This window comes from Arachis hypogaea, chromosome 19 (assembly GCF_003086295.3).
Source record: "Arachis hypogaea cultivar Tifrunner chromosome 19, arahy.Tifrunner.gnm2.J5K5, whole genome shotgun sequence".
Lineage (NCBI taxonomy): Eukaryota > Viridiplantae > Streptophyta > Magnoliopsida > Fabales > Fabaceae > Arachis > Arachis hypogaea.
Window position 1 is genome coordinate 1,267,420 of NC_092054.1, and position 18,775 is coordinate 1,286,194.

Sequence of the window (18,775 nt, forward strand, 5' to 3'; positions counted from 1 at the left end):
AACAGTGTACTCAGACTGGTGTCTATCGAATAGGGTGACAGTGAAGCACCTGGAGTCTCTCAAGTTGCGCTCCATCGCCTGCATAAAAGACTGGCAAAACTTGGCACCGCTGGCCAACTGAGCCTCTGCCGTCTGACCACGAATCACAAACAACTCCGATAGCCGACCATATGTGGACTTCACAAGGGCGGTAACCAGAAGATTCTGTGTACCCTTCAGAACAGAATTAACACACTCAGATATATTGGTCGTCATGTGACCGAATCGTCTGCCACCATCTTGGTGCTAAGTCCACTTATCGTATTCTATTCTGTTCGCCCAATCACACATTGCCGGATTCTCGGTATGTATTATATCAAACCAATAGTGAAACTCTGCCTCAGTCTTCGCATAAGCAGCGTTCACAAGCAAACACTTTGCATCCGTGCCCTTGAAACTGAGTGTGAAGTTAGCTGCAACATGACGAATACAAAATGCTCGGTACGCATGAGGGGGTAACCACCCACTGTTAGGGTTCTCTAGTGCAGCCTTGATGCCGTTGTGCCTATCTGAGATTACCAGTATCCCCTGTTGTGGAGTCATATGTTGGCGCAGGTTGGTCAGGAAGAAAGACCACGACTTGGCATTTTTTCCCTCCACGAGACTGAAAGCAATAGGCAAGATGTTGGAGTTCCCATCTTGAGCGATGGCCAGGAGCAAAGTCCCTCCATACTTGCTATACAGATGAGTACCGTCTATGCTGACCAATGACTTGCAATGTCAGAAAGCTTCAACACAAGGAGGAAACGTCCAGAAAAGACGATGAAAGTACATGGTTGAGTCATCAACGTCATCACCGACTCGAACCGGAGACATCTTCAACAAGGCAACCGTCCCCTCCATGGTAGACTGCACACCAAGGATCCAATGAGGTAGCTCGGCATAGGACTCTTTCCAGTCCTCGTATATTTGTGCTACCGCCTTCTGTTTTGCCAACCACGTCTTCCTATAAGTTGGCCTGAACCCGTACGTTCCTTCGGTAGCTTCTTGCAACATCTTTATCGATACCGCCGCAGTGGCTCGAACCAGAGAAAAGATTTTCACACAGATCACATGATAATCAAGTTGTCGGTGGTCGCTTGATATCGATGTAGCCAAGCATTTGTGTGGTCTGTCGTACCGTCGAACCTCCCAGGTTCGACTCCGCGCTCGAAGGCTGATGCGAATCATCCACGTGCAACCCTTCCCGAACTCCTTGCATCTCCCATGGTACTTAAGATGATCCGACTCCATCACTCTGTACTCAACACCGCGCCGAATGCTGTAATCCTTTACAGTAAGAACAACTTCCTCCTTAGTGTGGAAAGATTGACCAACTTGAAATTCAACTACAGAATTTCTCTCGTGCAACCCTTGACCCAAAAAGGTTGGTGCTGACTCCGGCGGTTAGCCGATGGCTTCCAGGTCCAGGGTAGAATAATGTGCAGGTTGCTCATGTGTGCCGACACTTGACGGTGGTTGACATGTTGCTGGGTTTGTTGGAATTTCATCATCGCTGTCCCCTCCAATGTTAGCAGGCTCTTCGTCGGAATCATCCTCTAGCATCGCATTTTCAACCCGATCCGATTCCCCCCTCATAATCCGCTGGAGGGTGTAGCGGAATAGGCTTCGGGCCCATATGATCATAAACCGCTACAGGGTATAGCGGTTTATGAGTATTTAAGTTCTCAACGTAATCCGCGATAAGGTGTAGCGGATTACGTGTACTTAGGTTCCGCTAGAGGGTGTCGTAAATTACATACAATTGCGTTTGTTGCATTTGCGTCTGAAGTTTGCCAATGTTGTGTTTGCATAAAGATTTCCTTCAATCATTTTATTTATGTAAATTGTCTTAAAAAAAAGAATTTTATTTTCTTTAAAAAAATATTTTTATTTGAAATGGTTATCATATATTAATAGAATAAAATTTAAGTTTAGAGAGTGTGACAGTTGATTTAAAAATCAGACATTTTTTTATCTGATTTATAAATAAAGCAAAAATAAAAATTAGAATTCTCAAAAAAGTTCAAATCATTTATTTTTAGTTATTTTAAAGTAAAAAAAAATTTCAACTCTTCAGTAAATTTTAATTCTTAACATTTCAAATAAGCTCTAAAGGAGTGTTCGAAACACTTTGAGAATAGAATTTCCACAAGAAAATAATTCTTTTTTTTTTTGTTTATAATACAATAAAAATATAATTTTCAATTCTTAATAGAATTCTAATTCTCACGTTAATGTTTAAACTAAATCAAATTAAATAGGTTTGATAATTTGATTTGCAATTTTATTATTGTTAAATATTGAAATTTTAAAATGGTCCCTAAAACAAACAAGATTTAAAAAATTTTAAATTTTGGCAAAATAACTAAACGTCAATTTCTCCTATTTCTATTAACAGAAAATGATAAGGTGGCAAACGAAAAAGAAGACATGATAAATTATAAAATGATGTGATATTATTAATTAATAATTATTTTAAAATTAATCTCTCTCATTTTTATTTTTTTTTACCCAACTCCATTCATTTATAATCTCTTTAGATTCAATTTCTCCTCAAATTAAAATTTTCAAAAGTTTTAAGTAAAAGTTTATATGTAATTGTCTTTATACGAAATTATTAACTAAAAATTATCAGATAATTTAACATATTTAACTAAATTATTATCTAATAACTTTTAACTATCACCTTTTCATGATGTGAATGTTAATCAATGTATTTCATGAAATTTAGATCCTCTAAATTTATCTCAATACTTTCCGCTGACTTTCTTTTTTTCTATAATTTTTAAAAATTAATTTTTATAAACTATATTTTAAAAGTAAAAATTTTATCAAACTAGTTAGCTAGGATTAGAAAATTTAAAAAAAAAAAAAAAATCAACAAATAAAGCAAGCAAGCGAGCCTTAGATACGTGAACTTTGGGCCTTTTATATCCATGCATTCCTGGACTACATATTCAGACAATGCTTAAAAAAAATAACCCATAAGTAAGTGGATCGAAGCCTTGAAGAAGTAATGGGACATTATGTCCAATTTGTCAAAAAGAAGAGGAAATTAACTTACTAAGGCGGGTTATTTTATTTTAGAGTCTTATTAATATATATTTTAAGGTTTTTTAAAAAACATTACAAATATAAATTGAATATTTGAATGTATTGTTTGACTGGTTGTGAAATGTAACCAACATATATAGATTAAAGAGTGAATACCCCATCCGGCCCCTGACAATTATCTCGAAAGGACAACGAGGCCCCCAAGAAAAAAAAAACACCCAATCCAGCCCCTGATAAATTTTTTTGGGACAGATTAGCCCCTGTGCCAAAAAAAATAACATTGATTTTTTTTTGGCACAGGGGTCTCGTTGTCCTTTCGAAGTAATTGTCAGGGATCGAGTTGGGTTTATTTTTTTTGTTAGGGGCCGAGTTGGGGTTTTTTTTTTGTCAGGGGCCTCGTTGTCTTTCGAGGTAATTGTCAGGGGCTGATTTGGGTTTTTCTCTAGATTTAAAAGGCTTGGCCTAACTTACATTTAAAAACTTTATTAAAAATTTAATTTATTCTCTGAAATTCTTTTAAAAACAAGAGTTTGAATTTTAATTAGTGTTTAAAAAACTTCATTCAAAACAAGAGTTTGAATTTCTTTTATCTTATTTATTAAGTAACCAATTGGACCAAGTAGTAGTCTAATAATAAGGATAGCGTGTTCCATAAATTATTTTTAGTGAATAGAGAATAAACATGTTCTATATATTGTAGAAAAAAACACTTAATATTCATATAATATACTAAATTTTGTCTGTTTTTTTATCACCTTATTCCTAACATTCGAATTTATTTTAAACATAAAAAATATCTTATAATTATTAATTATTTATATTTGTAAGTAGGAATATTTATGTGAAATTATATTTGTAAGTAGGAATATTAATCATTGTAATTTCATAATTTGTAAGTAGGAGTATTAATCAAATGACGTCGTATTGGATTATGAGGCGGATGATATCGTTTCGTGGAAGATAAATTCGTTCTCATCATAAAAGGCAGAATTACAAAATGGCACCGTTTTAAATGGAGGACCAATTCGATGCATAAATCTCCTCATATTCAATGGTGTGGTGAAATTACTCCATACTCCATTAGCACCGTTAGATTTTACAAAAAAAAAAAAAAATCATTCTACATCTCCATTAACATTATCCATACTCATTACTCTACTTGATCGTAAAAGTGGTTGTGACGGAAGTAGTCACGACAATAGATTCCATACTCCATTGAACAAGGTGAGTTGAAAATGTTTTTGAATTTTTTGATTTTGTGGACATGCATTGTTATGAATACTCTATTTGATTTTTTTGGTGACTAATACTCTATTTGATTTGTTTAGTAATCAATAATTTAATAATTAATTTCAATTATTTTTGTGTGTATGTTTGTATTTAAAATTTTATTATTATTATTATTGTTATTAGCTTAATAAAAAAAGTGGTATGTTCATTTCCTTTATCAGAATTAAAAAAAAAATAATTCAAACACCTTTAAAAATTATAGAAAGTAATTTTTAAGAAATAATGTAAGATGATTTTCTCCCCTCTAATTAATTTAAAGTAATGAGAAGAGTTTTAAAGTTTTCATAAAAAATAATATACGTTGAATAATTAAGAAGATATATGTCGTTTTACTCTTTTTATTTTAAATTATTTTTCTCAATATATAATCAACTTAAAAATTTCAATGGGTAAATCAGTAAATGCACTCTTCTCTTCTATTTTTCCTTTTTTTTTCCCTTTTGGACCAAAGAAATTATCTCTTCTTAAGTATTGGATCATTTGTATTGAAAAAAAAAAAAAGAAAGACTAATCGGAATTTGAGTTAGATTGGTGATTAATTCATTAGTTTAAGCATATAAGCAAGTGTCAGGTTGGTCACCAATAAATTTTCAAATGAAGTTTAAATTTACAGTAAATTAATATATATTTATTTAAGTCTAATTAATTACTAAAAGACTTAAAATTATCAATTAAGAAAAAATTGTCCGTCTAAGATAAATTTATGAAATTCGATCAACAATATAATAAATTAACACTAAAATAAATTGTTTTTTTTTTAACCAATGATAGAAAACTCGAACCCGCAACTTCTTAATTGAGTATGGGGAGACTATGCTATTTGATCTATAACTCATTGGCTAAAATAAATTGTTTACAAGTACTAGAATCAGTAGCATATATATGTATATATATATATATATATATATAAAGATCTTGTAGATTGTATCATTTTTACATAATTCAGATGTATCTTTTTTCCCCTTAATTCTCTGTTCTTGTTTCTAAAAAAATTACATCTACAAATATATATATATATATATATATATATATATATATATATATATTTTTTATTTAAATGAAAAAAAAAGGAGCAATACCAAAAGCATAGAAGAGAGGAGAAAGAGAGAGCAATAACTGTTCCTTCAATTTCTCATCTATCAAACTATAAAAGATATGAATGTCACATTATTTCTTCCATTAGCAATATCAACATTCCTATTCATCATTATTTCAATCTCATCTGCTTCCAGGGACACACCCCTAACCTATACCAATGGGCAACAACCACAACAACTTGGTATACAAATTTCTTTAGCATCTTTTTTTTTTAATTATTATTATTATTATTATTTAAATCCACTAAAATATTGTTCAAAATAAACTTGAAATTAGCATGTTGATAATTGATAATTTCATATACATTTCTCATTGTAACTTGATAATTTGTTAGAGTATAAATACAAACATGTACAAGTTTATTTTGAACATTGCAATTACAGAACACTTTCCAATAATGAATAGTTAGTTATTACTTATGTTATTGATATGATATGATATAATAGGAAAACTAAATGGAAGCATAGATGATGAAGGCAAAAGAAGTTTAGATGAAAAAGTGAATGAGAAAAATGCGAGTAATCTACATATTGTTTCAAAGAAAGGAGGGGGAGGAAGAGGGGGCGGCGGAAGACGAGCAGGAGGAGGTTGGGGCAGCCGAGGACGAGCAGGAGGAGGTAGGGGCGGCGGAGGATGGACATGGATATTCGCAAATTCCGGTGGAAGAAATTGTAGAAATTCAGCTTCTAGATTTTGGATCTTATTACTAATTATATTTGTAATCTTGGATATAACGACGTTGTTTTTTTTCTATTAATTATTTTTGTTAGTCCCATAATTTTTATAGAAAGTAATTTTTAAAAAATAATATAAGATTATTTTTTTCTCTCTACATTAATAATAAAAGGATATTTGGGTATAAATTAATAAAATAATAAATAAATGAGAAGAGTTTTTACGTTTTTATAATAAATAAGATACGTTAAATAATTAATAAGATATGTGTTCGTCTTACTCTTTTTATTTAAATTTTTTTTTTCAATGCACTCTTGTCTTCTATTTTTCCTTTTTTTTTTCTTTCGGACCAGAGAAATTCTCTCCTTAAATATTGGATCACATAATTTTTTGGCTGTTTATAGTATTCTATAATACGATTAACTTGTCTCATATTTAAATTTTTACTTTAAAATTTTTTTAAATCTCATTTTAATCTTAGCTAGAAATTTGTTTTTAGGGGTGTAGTTCAAGAATCCTAACTCTGCTTAATTCGAAGATGATCCTCTCAATTGTTAAAAAAAATTAAAGAAGTAAAATATATAATTTTTAATCTTTTATTATTTTTTTTAATATTTTTTCTTAGTTCTACTTATAAAATTAATAATGAGAAATCATACTTTACTCTCTGTAATTTAAACTGGTGTAGCTTGTTTAAGAGACAATCTTATATGCCACTTAGTCTAAGTCTTTTCTACAATTTATTAATATTAAATACCAAAAAGACAAAGTCATATTTGTTCCCAAAATAGTCTAGGCCTTCTATATAATATTTTTATTGGGCCTAAGTCCGTTAAATACCAAAATATAACCCACCGTTAATTACTTCAATTTTATAGTAAAATACATGTCCTACCAAGAAAAAGACAGAATTTGTAACTTGCTATCCTCTTGTCTAGCGGGCAAAATCAAAAAATTTTTTGGGAATCCTACAAGAACCAATCGTTCTTTTTTCTCTAACAGTTTCGAACTCTGTCTGTAACTCTCTGTAAGCTCGAAAAACAAAAAGAAGATGTGTACAAACGAGATATCCAGCAACAAGAAGAAGGTTTTTTCTTTTTCTTATCAAGGAATAGATCGCTTTACTTGTATGACTTAGATGTCTCGTATTTCTCGAAAAAGCGATTCGATTGTGGTTTCGGAGGATCCAGCTACAGGAAAATAGGAACGGAGAGCCCCCCTTTCTGCCCGACTCTTTGATCTTAAGAATGCTAGTTTTAAGAACGAGTGATTACCCTTTTCCGACTCAATGGTTTTTTTTATCACAAACTTATTGATTAACAATATAAAATACAACAATTTATTGGTCAACGATAAATACTTAAATAAAGTTTAGTACTGTGGTAAATTAATTTTTTTATCTACTAGACTAAAAAATACTATAAAAAAAAAAACATAAAATACTAAATAAATAGCTTATGGTTTTTTTTGTTGGTCATACAAATACACTCACGTACCCGAGTACATACCCCTAGCCACCACAGCTAAAATTCGAACCTGTGTGGCTTTAATTTGAGGCAAATACTTTTTCCACTACATCACATGTCTCAGCTACGGTTTTTTTTTTTTTGGGTCTTGAGTGGAGTTTATTTTTCCGTTTAGCTTAATTTATTTTGTCTTCCGATCCTTAGTCCTAGTCCTAGGACTTTTCTTGTATTGAAAAAAAAAAAAATGCTAATCGCAATTTGAGTTAGATTGGTGATTAATTCATTAGTTTAAACATATATGCAAAGTCAAGTCCTTTTATTTTTTTGTTAGCAATAAATTTTTAAATGAAATTTAAATTCATAACAAATTAATAAATATTTATTTAAGTCTAATTAATTACTAAAAAAACTTAAAACAAAATTATCAATTAAGAAAAAATTGCCAATCTAACATAAATTTATAGAATTCGACCAATAATATAATAAATTAACACTAAAATAAATTGTTTACAAATACTAGAATCAGTAACATATGTATATATTTATTAATATGAATCATTAGCATATCAATTAGCGTATTTGTATATTTATTATCATGATATTATTATAAATTATAGGATACTAATTATTTATTATTTTTATTTGTTTATTACCTATAAAGATCTTGTAGATTGTATCATTTTTACACAATTCAGGTGTATCTTTTTTTCCCCCTTAATTCTCTATTCTTGTTTCTAAAAAAATCACATCTACAAATATATATAAGTTTTTCTATTCAAATGAAAAAAAAAAAAGAGAGCAATACCAAAAGCCTATCCAACTCCAAGGCTTTGCGAATTGCAAGGTTTTGGAGTTGGGATATTATTGTCAAAGCAAATAATAGAAGAGAGAAGAGAGGAGAAAGAGAGAGCAATAACGGTTTCTTCAATTTCTCATCATTCAAACCATAAAAGATATGAATGTCACGTTATTTCTTCCATTAGCAATATCAACATTCCTATTCATCATTATTTCAATCTCATCTGCTTCTACGAACACACCCCTAACCTATACCAATGGGCAACAAGCACAACAACTTGGTATACAAATTTCTTTAGCATCTTTTTTTTTTAATTATTATTATTGTTATTGTTATTATTATTTAAATCCACTAAAATATTGTTCAAAATAAACTTGAAATAAATTGGCATGTTGATAATTTGATAATTTCATATACATTGCTCATTGTAACTTGATAATTTGTTATAGAGTATATAGACACGGGTAATGCTAGATAGACAAAAAAAAAGAAAGAACTTGTCTTATTTAGCATTAATTAATTATTACAACAATTAATGAATACTAAATAAGGCAAATTATGGCTGTTTTTGTCTGATTTTCTTTGGTTACCAAACATTTTCGATTTTATTAATATGATACGATATGATATGATATACTAGGGAAACTAAAAAGAAGCATAGATGATGAAGGCGAAAGAAGTTTGAATGAAAAATTGAATGAGAAAAATGTGAGTAAGCTACACATTGTTTCAAAGAAAGGAGGAGGAGGGAAAGGCGGCGGCGGAAAACGAGCAGGAGGAGGCGGCGGCGGACGTGCATGGATAATCGTAGGTTCCCATCATCATCATGAAAGAGATTGTAAAAAATCAGCTACTCCATCGTCATCATTATTAGGTTCCCATCATCATGAAAGAGATTGTAAAAATTCAGCTACTCCATCATCATCATTATTATCAGCCTCTAAATTTTGGATCTTACTACTAATTATATTTGTAAGCTTGGATATAACAACGTTGTTTCCCTTCTATTAGTTATTCTTGTTAATTCTATAATTTTATTAATTTTTTAATTATTACCTTTTTAGAATTTTAAAAGTTTATAATTAAATTTTTATATAATTTATTATTTTTCAAAAAATTATAGACACGTTAATCTTATAATATTTGTGTTTATCTACGAAGCACGGATACTTCACTGTGTCCGCATGTCGAACACATTTTGGACACGACAATCATCGACACTCGTCCGCCGTGTCTTAATAAAAAATAAAAAAATTTTCTTCGGACACGCTTAGACATACCTAAATACCATTATGTGTCAGCGTGTCTAATCTTATTATTAACATATATTCTTGAAATGGATTTAGATATAGTATATATTATTATTTATTAAAACAAAAAATATTTTAAATACTTGATATAATTAAAATAAGACATTAAAAATAATAAAAAATTAATTTATATTTTAATATCAATAAAATATCAAAATATCATTATGATTTATCTAAAAAGTATTTTATATTTTATATGTATGCATGTCCCCGTGTCTTATAAGATTTTAAAATTCATACGTCGATATGTCCCGTATCGTATTGTGGATCTTAATACTAATTATATATGTAATTTTGAATTTAGTGACGTTGTTTCCCTTATGCTAAATGTTAATTTTATAATTTTACCACATTTTTAATTATTAAGTCTCTAGAGTTTTAAATCTTTATATAATTTATTATTTTTCAGAAAAAACATACACACGATAATCCTTCAATATTTGTATTTATATTCATAATTCATCCAAATAAATACTTTAAAAATATTTTATATTTTTAACAAAAAGAAAATTGAGAATACTTTAATTTAAAAATTTATAATTGAATTCAATTATAAATTTTTAAATTAGAGTAATCATCCAAATTAATTTTTAAGATTTTTAAAAATAGACATTTTAATTTTTTATATTTTAACATAACAATTTTCAATGTTTATTTCTATTAGACAATATAATCTTATTTAATTTGATTAGAAAAATAAAATATAGAACAATTCTCAAAGAGTTTAAAACAAATCTAAAAATAATTCTTAAAAATTTTAAAAATTCTAAACCAATCATTCCAGTTACACATCAAATTAGTAGGGAATATATTGTTTAACGGAAGTAAATGTTAAGAATTATTTTGTGTAGTTTAAAGCTTAAGATCTAAAGTGTTTAATATTAAAAATCTCAGAGACTAACTTGGATAATTACTCTTTAAATTATAAGAATTAATTGATTATTTAGTGAAAATATTAAGATTAATAGAATATTAAACCAACTAATTAAGTCTTAATTATCAAGTATTCTCTGGAGAAAAATAAAAATATATTTATTACTATTGTTTACTTTACCCCTACCTTTACATATTATATTATTACTTGGAAAACGTTAAACTGTGATCATGAGATAATTAGTGCTACTTCAATAGTTAGAATCTAGTGACTAGTTGGTTATAAATCGAAATTTAGTGATTTTAACTTGGATAATACTACGATAAAAAGTGAAGTTGCACGAAAAGTGCGAATTATTGTTTCACAATAGAAAAAATATTAAAAAAATAAAAAACATCATATACAATGCACATTCTTCTTAAAAATTTAATTGCAATCTTCACTATTTACCAAATTTTACTCTTCACCAAAAAAATTCCTTTATATATATATATAGATATATATACTTTTGTTTTCCCATTGACTCTATTTATTCTCTAATAATTACATTACAACTCTCAACAAGTGTGATACATTTACATAATTCGATATGCAGTTAGCTTCATTTAAGAGTCAATTGTAGAATATAAATCAATGATAATTATATTAGAAAGAATGAAGAATATTAATCATTATTAAAATTGAATTGATAATTGCAAAACTTTCTTAAGGTAGAAAGATGTATGGTCTCTGGTGTAAACTATTAAAAGGAAATTGCATAAACTGATCAGTAATGGAAAATTGAAAAGCATGCTTACACACAGTTACATTTTCTTTGTCAGTATTCCACATGGTTTGCATCAGAATAATAAATCAAGCCAAGCATTTAAGATAATTTGCTTTTTCTTTATTATATTTTAATTTGAGTAGAGAAAAAGACTAGTTCTAAAGATTATGTCATCATAATCTAGTTCTATGTGCATACTTTCTATTGGCTTTTGCAGCAGATATTAGCTTTTATGAAGTTGATCCTGTTTTAAGTTATGATCAGAATCTTGCTTCCTAAATCAAACCAGAAAAAAATTAGAGAAAGATAAAGCAAACTTAATCAACAAGCCTCAATATGAGCATGACTTTATTCTATATTTTTCCATCCACTAAGAGTATTTCTATCACTTTTATGCTGTCTTCCAATTGTTGTGAAAGAATAACATGTCACATGTTAAGTACCTTCAAATTTGGAAACTGAAAAGGAGGCTTCCACCTAATAGAGCCTAAGGAGGGTAAATTTATTTAATTTGCTTCTACAATTCGAAAGGATTTTTCGTGTTTTCAATCGATTATGTTCAAGTCATAAGTAGTATCACTAGGTCTGGTCGACTATATGGCTCAAACGACGCTATAACACTTTATTATGAACCGTATTCGTGCTTGAAACATTTACAACATAGCTTAAAGTGAGTGAAAAAATGAACATAGCTTGCAACTCCTGATTGTTTTTTGCATATTCCATTTGTTGGTTGGTTTGAGGAAAATTTCTCACTCAGAAAGCACCAAGTAAAATAAAATGCATTCTCATGTGTTTACCCCACCTTAGATTTATGTACAAGCAAGGTAGAACAAGAATCTGATGCAGACAGGGACAGGGTCAGAAGCTCCATGTTGCATCGATGCCTCATTCAGCTTCTCCTCCAAGCAAAATCCAAAATCTGCACCATCCACACACATTATCCTTTTTTTTTATAGTGCTTATCCATTGTTGTCAAACTCTCGAGTTAACTCGTGAAATCATATGAGTTTACGAGTTTAGGTAGTGAAATTGAGTTAATTCGAACACAAACTCATTTCTGGGTGGACTCAGGTAGACTCGAGTAAACTTGCATAAACTCGGTCAAACTCACGAGTTTACGGGCGAGTCAACGAATTTGCTTTGTTTGGCCTTTTTTGCAAAAACGGAGCCGTTTTGGGCCAAAAAACGAGAAAAAAGGGAGCAACGTATGAACGTAACCCTAAATAGCTAAATCCCTCACTTTGCTCGCCGCACTCATTCAATCACTCTCTTCTCTAAGCCCTTTTTGCGTTTTATGTTGAACTAGATGCATACTTGTGAAAGATTTAAATGTGTGTTCTAGAGTATTTGTTGTAATTGTAGTATTATGTTAATTTATTATGCTTTTTGATGTTAAAATTGTTGAGTTTAAATGCCTATATTTGAGTAAACATATATATTATACACGATATATATATTTTTTACAAAAAAATTATAACAGGTAAACTCATACGAGTCTACGAGTCGAGTCTAGGTCAGCTCCACGAGTTTACCTATACTCGCGAGTTGACAACCTTGTGCTTATCATTCTTTTATTCTCTGCTTTTTCATGAAACTAGAGATTATATATTTTATGGCAATGAGGATTGAGCTTGATACTAATCACATAAGGACATTAGTTCTAAACACTTAATTGAGCCTAAGAAATAAGAATATGCTTTATGTTTGATAGACTCACTAGTGTTAAACATACCTTCTTTTTTTCGTCAAAAGGAAAACAAAGAGTGTAGATCTTATACTATATAAAAACTCTACCCTCAAACACATTTCAAGTCTCTTAGCTCAAAGAATCTATAAACAATCACCCAAATCCACTATATTCCATACCATCCGCCATATATAGGAAGTTAGAAACAACTAACAAGTTCTAAATCTATACAAAGAAGTTTTTTCCCTCTATAACCCCAAAGATGAGGATACAATTTCTTATTACATGGTTCCTTTTTGTCTCATACAGCCAAGCCATATCAAACTCAGGTTTGCATACAAGTTCTACTGCAGAAAAGAAAGGTCTAAACTCTTCAACCACCATAGTGCAAACACAGCAACCTTTTGGTAAGTTGTTCTGTTCTGTTCTGTTTTGAATATTATATCAAATAAGTGCATCATGAAAGTGAAGGATTCCTGAAATTGTGGATACCCCACATCTGTTTTTGTTAATTCTGAATTGCTTATTCTGTTCAAAACTGCAGAAAACTATGGGAGCATAAAAGAGACAATGTTGTTTCACAGTAAAGATGAAGAAAAGCAAGAACTATCTCATGCCTCAGTAAAGAGAGCAGCACATAGTGGTAGAGGAACTACTGGGGGTTCATCAGATGTTGATCGCCACCATCGCAGCTCTGCAAGCTCCACAGCATCATTGTTACCTTGGAGCTCTAGATTTTGTGTAAGCATGACCTTGATATTGATGTCCTTCTTCCATGTTAAGCTGCTCTGAGTGTAACTATTCAAAACTCCAGATTATGTTTAATGCTTTGGTTGCCTTATGAGGAGCACATTTTTGTACTTCAGTTATGATTCAAACTATGATGAACAAATTTAGTCACATGAGTTGAGTGATGTGAGTTGAATCAATGTGTTATATACTTCATTGTACTTACCAAACCTCATTTGTTTCACCTCTCTGAATTGGCCTCCCATGGATTATGGCACAGTATTAGCCAAATCAAGTGGGCATTTGTTTTTGCTGTCAATTATGAAAGGAGTTTGTGCAAGAAACAATATTGAACTAATAATTAATACACTTGTCTCTAAGAGTCCAATTTATGTTTACAGAGTATAAAACTTGAAAAGGGCAATAATGAAGGCATATATAAGCCCCTTAAGATTTTGCACACCTTTCATCAAATGTATCTAAGGAAAACCCAAAAAAGAAGAACTAAGAATGCAAAGCCATATTAGAAACATATGTGGCCATTCACATTCCTCAAATGTCATAGATCAATTCCTTGAACACCTTCATGTGATCAGGCTGAAGAGCAATTGCCACAGACAAGCTCCCACAATTCGTTGAACTCGGAATTATGAAAGACAATCCTTCATAGGCAATCCCTCCAGGCCCCATGAAAATAGGCCTCCCCCAACCAAAATCAGCATCATGGATTGGAAGCCTAACCCAGCTAGTGATGCCGAGATTCGGACACTTGAAAGTGTGAGCGCCTTGAGATCCGGCTGCAGCTCCAAGTAATCAAGAGCAGACCTCAAATAGTCATTGTCCATCCTCAACAGAGCATTGTGGATTCTGCTTGCAGAGTACCAAATAGGCTTTGACATGAGATCTCCGGCCACAGCGATCGGTGTTGTTGTGAATATCACATTGCCAAAGTAGCCCGGAGGAAGCGGAGGCTGCAGCCTAGACCTTCCATCTGTCGCAATATACAACTTTGTTTCTTGATCCATTGGAAGTCCCCTTGCTTTGCACACACTCCTCCAAACATGACCAGCCAACATCTCATAAGAGCTGTAACTCACAGTGTTACCATCTTCCTTAGACTTTGCTTTCAACTTGTTCAGTTGATCACGTGTCAGCTTGAAAATAGAAACCTCTGCAGCATCTGATCCTGGTTTTTGAGGTTGTTGCTGTGATACTGCTTGTGTTTTCATGGATGGTGGGAGCTTGTATTCAATGTGATCAAAGACTGGCCGAGGCGGATCTCTTGCTCGGAGCAGTGTCCGGTCGATGAATGGTGGGATTGACACCTCAAGGCCGCGAGCTACATCGGACCATGTGTTGATGAAGTGAAGACCAGAAGCTCCATCCGCTGCATGGTGCTGCATGCCAACTCCTAATGACACCCCTCCACATTTAAAATATGTTACCTGAAAATATTATATAACAGACTCCAAAGTTAGCAGCTTAATTTATACAATGATTTTGTTACTAATATAAACGTATACTTAATCATTACCATTAAGGTGATAGGAGAGGGCAAACTAGGAATATTCAACTAATAGTTTTTACATACTTTATGACGTCTCTAACCACAAAAGAATTGAGTTACAGAAACTCACTTATTGCATAAAGTTCAAATATTAAAATATGAAGATATATTATATCAAAAGGTTTAGTTAAATATATTATTCTATTTAATCATATTTAGTTAATATCTTAATACAAAGATTGTACCGACACTAACATAACAATAACATAGGATAGTAGGTAACCATTAACCAATGACAGGTACTTGCTGTATTGCAAGTAAATAAACAATTACTTGTCCTTAAAGAAAAGAAAAATAAAAAAAGAGAGTCGCTTGGAGTAAACCGAAAAAGAGAAGAAACTACACGTCGTCATGGTGAAGTTCAGTTCACGTCACGATAGTGGTTGTATACATAGCACATAATATTAAATTGAGTCGCACTATATTGACTCTATTTTATTTGTGACAGGGATTGGAATGCTTCACCCACCACAAGAAAACAAATAATATGATATTTAAATTTTGAGCATGTCAGAGTCAACTTAGTGGGCTATGTCATGCTTCAACACCATTATAGGTATGAGTTTTGGAAGGTGGCAGCGTCAAAAGTAGGTGAATGAATATGAAGTGTAACCCCTTTTGAATATTTAAAAGTTAAAACTCATACCAAAAGGGGATTTTTTATTTTAATATAGAAGAATGAATAGAGTTTTATGTTACAAAAAATAGAGTTTTAAAGTGTTTTGGGGGAGCTGTACTGTACAAGCACAATACCCAGAACATGTATTACACTAACAATACACAATCTGTGTATTTACAATACCCAATCTGCGTATTGTCTTTATAAATTAAAAAAAATCTAATCTAACAATCTCTCTTCTGAAAATTCTACAGCCCCCATAATTTTACAAAATACCCTAATTTCCAATATTCAAAAATTACACCAATTTTTATCCCATATCTAAAAAACTGAACCACCAAAAAGAACTGCAAATCACTAAATTAATTTTTTTTCTCCGACAAATATTGGATGAGATTATATTATAGAATACTCTTGGTGGCTACAAAAAACATTAGTGGGGAAGTATGAAATATTATTTCATATATTTGCCGGCATGATGGGCAATTAATTGCGTACAAGAAAACATACAGTTCATTTATTTAACCCTTAAGATAGTAAGGTCATTTTTTTCAAACCCTTAAGCGATACTTTGTTTGGCATGTAAGAAATCCAGTACACCTGAGTCTATAATGCTAGCTTCAAAGTGGAGATATATCAAAACTTTCTAATATTAATCATTTGCATAATATTTTATTCGCAACACTTATCATCATAGCACTTGTTTGAATGAACAAGTTATTATACACATGTCTGCATATAGTAGATTTCATTTTGTTTGGTAATCAATATTTGTTTATGTTTGGTGTTTGTTAGGTATACCCTAATAATATGAAGTTGGCATCATTCGAAAATTCCACAGAAGAATAACGCTTAAACATTCAAATCAAACCAAAATTTGGTGGGAGCATCATTTGCATTGTTCAACCATTCTAGACCTAAAAAAACTACTATGAAAGGATAATTCTCGAAATCATACTATACGTGATTGTAGGAAACGTGTGGCACCAAAAAAGATACCTAAAATTTTAAATTACATAAAATACTGAGTTTACTTTTCAAAATGACACAAATTAAATTGTCTGATTTTGATAAATATAAGGATAAAATAATAAAATTAACGTGTTGAAATTTCAAAACAATAAATAATACAAATTAGACAACCAAATATAATTCTTCTTGAATAGACAGTAATATTCGGATTCCACTGAAAAAATATCAAGAAATTTGATTTGACAAATTGCATATTTTCACCAAATGCACTAATTCATGATTTGTCTTGATATTGACCATATCAACGAAAAATCTTATTAGCCAATGAGTAATAGCTCAAATGGCATAGTCTCCATATACTCAATTATGAGATTGCGGGTTCGAGTGTCCTATCTTTAGTAAAAAAAACAAAAAAAAAAAAAACAAAAAATCTGATTAATCTAATTATTTAATAAAAGGTGCTATAATTTTTCTCTATTTAATTAAAAAATCATCTACCTACTCAATCAATCATTCAATCAAAAGTGGATTATTCTTCATAAATTTAATTTAAAGAATTAAATCATAGCTATATTTTACCAACAAAGTATATACTGAAAAAAATAAAAAGAGAAACGCACCTGGAGTACCAAGAGTGGATAGGATTCAATCCCTTGTGAGTAATCAACGGCTGGGATTAGTTGCCGAAGCTCAAGCGTTGGCGCGAAATCCCCAAAATCGTCGATGACGCCGCCGGTCTCCGCCTCCACGAACAGAACCCCTTGACCGTCGCAATCGATCTCCACGCGGCCGTCCTCGTCGCGTCGGAGCCTCCCAGCCATCGGATAAAACGGCACCAGAACCTTGCTCAGCGCTTCCTTCATGATCTTAGCGTCGAAGAAGTTCGACGCGCCGTTCGGACGGTAGAAGTACACGCTAGGCGTGTGGAAGTTCGGTACCACCAAATCCACGTTCGAATTCCACAGCGTCCTTCTCGGTCCTTCCTCCGCCGGACGCACCATTGTCGATTCTCTCACCTTTATGATCATCTTCAATTTTCCAAACCCTCACTCTGTCACACCACAACACAACGCAACGTTAATCACTATAATTAACAACAAATCAAGCGCATTATAATTAATAATTACTGGATAGTTACCAGAATATCAATATTAATTAAATATTATTTTTGCATGGATGAGTTAATATTATTATTACTTTTTTATTATATATATTGATATATTGACATGCATGAGTGACTTTTGTAATAAACTCGCATGAAATTTCCAGAATTATTATTATTATTAATAATATTAATTGATAAATATGAAGAATAGATGAGAGAAGAGGAAGAAGCATTACCGGAGAAGATCGGAGTTGAGTGGTTGGGAGTTGGTGAATGAGTGTGTTTTGGTGGAAAAAACAAAAAAGGTGAATGAATTAGTGACGAGTGTGATAGAGTCTCTGACTCTGAGAAAATGGGGAGGATGATGGGGTGACTTATAAGGGAAAAACCTGCACTCACCAACCCCCGCCAACTACGTGGGTCCCACCACCCATTTCGCACCCCACCTCATTCATCACTCAATTAGCCAATTCACCTCTCTCTATTTGCATATATCTTTCTAAAAGTTTAAACTTAATTTGGAGATTAAACTTTTGACCTTTTAGATCTAACGTTTTAATATTATGTTATGATACCACTCATCCCAAAAATTTTAGTTGATAGAAAAAGATAACACTAATAGTTACATCTTTAATACTCCCTACAAATATTTCATTGGCTCTTCATACTTTCTCTACTTATTACTACGAGAAAGTATAGGAAGCCAATGTAATATCTGTATAATGTGTAAAATGAGATTT

At 31.5% G+C, this 18,775-nt stretch overlaps 1 protein-coding gene, 2 long non-coding RNA genes and 1 pseudogene across 3 annotated transcripts; 2 read left to right on the forward strand and 2 right to left on the reverse strand.

Annotated features, from left to right (window-relative positions):
• Positions 1-285: 285 nt before the first annotated feature.
• LOC112775863 (uncharacterized) lies at positions 286-1,617 on the reverse strand. The gene is made up of 3 exons (XM_025819762.1): positions 1,486-1,617; positions 812-1,332; positions 286-739 (listed from the first exon to the last, which is right to left on the reverse strand). Exons 1-3 carry the CDS (start codon positions 1,615-1,617, stop codon positions 286-288), a joined length of 1,107 nt encoding a protein of 368 aa, XP_025675547.1.
• Positions 1,618-8,348: 6,731 nt separating this feature from the next.
• Positions 8,349-9,452, forward strand: LOC112777475 (uncharacterized). The gene is made up of 2 exons (XR_011877611.1): positions 8,349-8,683; positions 9,044-9,452. It is a non-coding gene; the product is annotated as an uncharacterized lncRNA (long non-coding RNA).
• Positions 9,453-12,914: 3,462 nt separating this feature from the next.
• On the forward strand, positions 12,915-14,002 carry LOC112780097 (uncharacterized). The gene is made up of 2 exons (XR_011878003.1): positions 12,915-13,450; positions 13,588-14,002. It is a non-coding gene; the product is annotated as an uncharacterized lncRNA (long non-coding RNA).
• A 101-nt stretch (positions 14,003-14,103) lies between these two features.
• Positions 14,104-18,403, reverse strand: LOC112780096 (shikimate O-hydroxycinnamoyltransferase-like; annotated as a pseudogene).
• Positions 18,404-18,775: the final 372 nt, after the last annotated feature.